This window comes from Pteropus alecto, unplaced genomic scaffold (assembly GCF_000325575.1).
Source record: "Pteropus alecto unplaced genomic scaffold, ASM32557v1 scaffold35, whole genome shotgun sequence".
In the NCBI taxonomy this organism is placed as follows: Eukaryota; Metazoa; Chordata; class Mammalia; order Chiroptera; family Pteropodidae; genus Pteropus; species Pteropus alecto.
In genome coordinates, this window is record NW_006437828.1 from 13,185,681 (window position 1) to 13,190,246 (window position 4,566).

At 57.3% G+C, this 4,566-nt stretch overlaps 1 protein-coding gene across 1 annotated transcript in view; it reads left to right on the forward strand.

The window, feature by feature from the left end:
* Positions 1–4,566, forward strand: part of CSMD1 (CUB and Sushi multiple domains 1) — a 1,232,804-nt gene that overhangs the window by 1,150,732 nt on the left and 77,506 nt on the right. Inside the window, exons 48-50 of the mRNA XM_015591800.1 lie at positions 12–173; positions 946–1,026; positions 1,980–2,093. Of these exons, the coding sequence (XP_015447286.1) occupies positions 12–173; positions 946–1,026; positions 1,980–2,093 (357 nt within the window). The remainder of the gene's footprint in view (positions 1–11; positions 174–945; positions 1,027–1,979; positions 2,094–4,566) is intronic.

Genomic DNA, 4,566 nt, shown 5'->3' on the forward strand with positions numbered 1-4,566 from the left:
CCGTTGCCCAGACGCCTCTCCCCGCAGGGACGGGCCGGACCAGAGCGCCCCGCAGCTCGGCGTCTTCAGTGGGAACACGGCCCTGGAGACCGCGTACAGCTCCAGCAGCCGCGTCCTGCTCAAGTTCCACAGCGACTTTTCCAACGGCGGCTTCTTCGTCCTCAACTTCCACGGTGAGCGCACGGCCGCCCCGCCGGCGAGGGCAGGGGCAAACCGGCCTCCCGGTGCTGGCACGCGCCCGGTCCCGAGCTAGCCCCCTGACGCTGCCGGGGGGGCCTCGGGCGTTTTCTGGCACTCGATGCCGGCGCTTCCTGTGACGCCTTTCTGCTCGGTGACACCTTTATTGCCTCACGTTGTATAGTGTGATTTGCGGTAAACTTGGACTCGTTGCAAGGTAAGTGTCAACGGAACTCTGATGGGGAAGCCACCGGGACACATTCGGCCCTTTCCCGGATGAGACAGAGCAGCGGATGCCGCGTAATTACGCGTGGGGCGAAAGCAAACCTGTCAAGATTTTGAGAATGAACGCTAAGTAATTGGGAAAAAAAGAATATCGTCAGTCCCTTGTCGCTCAAGAGGACTGCCCCCCGTGGAAGCCCTCGGAAGACAGGACGGAGGCCTCATCACACCTAAGTGTGGACGTGGCTGTGGGGGGCCGTGTCCCTTCCAGGCGCCACGTGTGCGTAAGGCGTTAAACTTAAATGCTATCGCTTTAAAATCGTTTGCGTATCCCCTTTGCCCTGAGACATTCCTTGGCATTAAGTAATTCCGGGCGCGTTGGAGGCCTGAGAGTTTTATAAAACGATGATTTACAAATAGAGACGTTTCCGCGAGCTTGGGCGTGACAGCGGAGTGTGAGGGTCGCCCTCTGAATAATTGTGTTCGCTCAGCAGAGGTCACTACAGCTTTGTTGATTTGGTGTTTTTTTTTCCATGAACCATTTAGCATTTCAGCTCAAGAGATGTCAGCCTCCCCCGACAGTGCTGCGGGCCGAGATGCTCGCCGAGGATGAGGACTACGAAATAGGTGAGCGCCCCTGCGCCGTGAGGCCGTGGGCGCCCCCGGCCCCCTGCCACCCGCGGCCGTCACAGAGACACCCCAGAGCGCCGCCTGTCCAGCGAATGCGTTTCCTCCTGCGGTTCCGTGATTGTCGGGTTCTGCCATCTGAAGTTTGCTTTGGTCATTTTGAGCACGCTCTCCCCCAGAGCGTTCACGAGTTCGTATTTTTCTTTTGAGTAGTTTTCAGAGACAGGACGACGTTGATGTCTCGTGAGGGACACACAGCCATGTGCCGGGGGAACGTGACCATTTGTGGCTAAAACAATGATTAGTGTGACTTTGGCCTTTCGTTGACGCTGGGGCGTTGTCGGCGAATACGTCTAATGACGATATTTAGAAATTCTGCCTGGTCATTCTGCATTAACGGTCTGTTTCATTAGAGAGGCAGCAGGTTGCCCTGGGAAAGCAGCCGCCGTCTGTGTTTGCAGTGTGATTGTCGTGACGAGGGATTTCGTGGTCTCGGTTACAAATACTCCGTCCGGCTGTCACGCCACTGGTCAGGCCACATGACCCGACTTCTGCAGCACTCGCAGTGGCTGAGTGACGGGGACGTGCTGCCCGTTAGGCCGAGGTCGTGGTCGGCCGTCCTCCTTCACGACCTTAATCCCGAGCATCCATGTCACCCTCGTGTTCCGTAATCCTCAGGGAGGAACGAACACAGACCCGTTTAGTCCAGGAAGAAAATCTGTCACGTAATGTCCGTACCGATGGGGTTAAGTTTGAGATAGCGTTTTCATAAGTGAAGAACCGAAGATGGTAATATTTTGTTAAACAGTATGAAAGTGCACGTGGACGTGTGTCCCGTCGACTGAATTTGTCAGGTCGTCGTGTGTGTGCGGTGCACGCGCGCGCTCCGAGCGTCCGGAAACGCAACTGCCACGCGCGCGCGCGTGTGTGTGTGTGTGTGTGCTCTCTTTCAGGAGATTTCGTGAGGTACCAGTGCCACCTGGGCTACACCCTGTCCGGGGCAGACACGCTGACCTGCCGGCTCAGCTCCCAGCTGCAGTTCGAAGGCACCGTCCCCACGTGCGAAGGTACGCGCCCCCCCGACCCTGCCCGGGCCCGCGGGGGTCCCAGCTTCCCCTCCCTCGGGGCCTCGACCCACCGCGATTCAGAGCGCCTGCCAGCGGGAACGTCGGTCCCGTCCGCGTGGCTAGAGCTCTGGAGATTAAACCACAGCGGCCAGGACGTCCTGCCGTTCTACCCACGGTTTAAAAGCAGATGTTTTAGACAGATGGCAAAATCGAAATGATTTAAAAAGGCATCCTGCATACCCACCGGCTAGGTCCCCCCATCGACGTGTGCTGTGCATCTCCTGTCACGTGTCTACCTGTTATCTTTCTGTCCTGTTCCTCTAGCTGATAGTTTTGATGCATTTCAAGGCAAATTGTGGGCATCAGTGTACATCCCTCCGAATCCTTCAGCGTGCACGTTAGCTCCTGCGTACTGTTTTTTCTGCAGAATGTGTAAACACTGAGATGCACATACGCTTCGTGCAGCAAATACACGCTTTTCATATTGCTGCGTGTCACCAATAGTCACAAGCCGTTTACAGTAACAGACAGTGAACAACCGCAGAACAAGATTGGAGGCCGAATCTGTTCACTCGAGTATCTTAATATGATTAGGTCACTTTTGAGAGATCATTTAAAAGACACCACACTCAAGTATTGTTGGAAGAGAAGGGACTTGGGAGAAATATGAATAAGCTGAAATGGCTCAGTGTGAGTCAGAAGTGTCACTGGTTTGCCTATGAAAAAGCTCTGCAAATTAAAACAGTTTTCATTTCACGACTTCAAAATCACGATGCACGTTGAGTTCCTTCAAAGAGTGGAACTCGCCCATCGCAAGGGATTTGAGCATCGCCATCGTTAAGGCCGGCGAGGCGCCTGACAGGGCCCAGGCGGGGTGGAGACGGGCCAGGGCCTCGGTCTGGACTCTGTCACATGGCCGTGGGCGGGTGGCGAGCGCCTGGGCACCGCGTGTGAGGACACGGGTCGTCTGCGTGTTTCCTGGACGCTCGTGACCTGCAGCACACTTGAAATTGTTTTAAGTGCTTCGCCGCGTTCGTAATCTGCCCCGGGAAAAGCGATTTTCTCTGCGTTGCAGAGTCCTGTTGATTCCACAAGTGACTCTGTCAGAGGCTCCGGTCACCTGCCCCGTGCTCTCTGTCCATGAGGCAGAATGCCGGCCTCCCCGAGAGGCGGAAGCCATTTCCAACGTCTGCAGAATGTCTGCAGTGAGTCGTTACTAAGCAACCATGATGACTTAGATTCTCTCTGTGGCAGGTTCCCCTTCGAAGCATCTCTACGGAGGAGACCGCACGGGAGGGGCCGCCCGCCGGGGTCGGGGGCCGCTGGGGTGCAGGGCCGTGTCGTGACTGCGGTGGGCTGCAGCGCCTCGCCCGAGCGGCCACGGCCCGCGTGCGGGCTTTTCCCCGAGGGGTGGGGCGGATCCCGCGTGTCCTCCGCCGTCTGATAGAGACGTTAACTGAGTCTTCACACGTCAGGGCACGTTTCGACCTCAACACGCTCAGCTTTGCGTGTCTCAGAACAGGGGACCTGAGCCCAGACGGGCGTAGCTGAGTAGAGGCAGCGTGAACGCGTATTCATGCGATGCGCCAGCTCCAAACAGAAAGAAAACCCTTCATAACCGGGTCGTTCTCTGCCCCCGACGTGGCTACTTCACGTTTAAATTAAGTCGGTTAGTGAGGACCGAGGCACCGGGCACCCTGAGCGTCACTCAGCTCCGCTCCCCCGCGTGTGCTCTGTGTGCCCTGTGGACAGGACATGCGGTCCCCACCGAGCCCCGGGTCCCCGGGCCCTGTGGACACGAGCTCTCCGCTGCGCAGGTCCGGAGCGCGTTTGTTTAAAACAAACAGTCATCGTCACCATTGTTCCCTAAACACCTCGTTATTTTAAAAAGGGAGCAGGGGCTCAGAGAACTTTCTTCAAAGCAATTAATTCGGATCTTTCTGCCAGAACTTTTCCATTATTGATTGACTTCGTTGGGCTCAGGTGGGGGCCAGGCCCCCAATACTTTCTTGATGAAAACTTGCATCACCTCGGAGCCTGCGTCTGCGGACGCCAGCGCCACCCCCAGAAGTTCTGCTCCGAGAACAGTCTCCGCCTCTGGGGCGGCTGAGGGCTCCTTGGGAACGTGCAGCCAGTGACGCTTGCAAGTTCGCAGCGCAGGCAGGTCAAGATCACCTCGCTGGATACTTGATTTAGGGGGAAAAGCGAGCGAGGGTCCGGACGGCCGTCCAACAGCAGCGGCCAAGCAGTCCCCGCGCTCTGTGGCACCGGCTGGGTGTCCTGCAGCTGAACTCAGTTCTCGCAACAGCTGGCTGGGGCCGGCACCGTCCCCCGGGCTCGTCAGGGCCGAGGTCAGGGAGGGCCCAGCCCAGCACTCCCCTCCCGGCCTGCAGTGCCCTCGGCAGCCCTGACGCTCCTCAGACCTCATCTTTCAAGAGTTTTTATGGAGCTAAACCTCCCTGATCCGATCCCC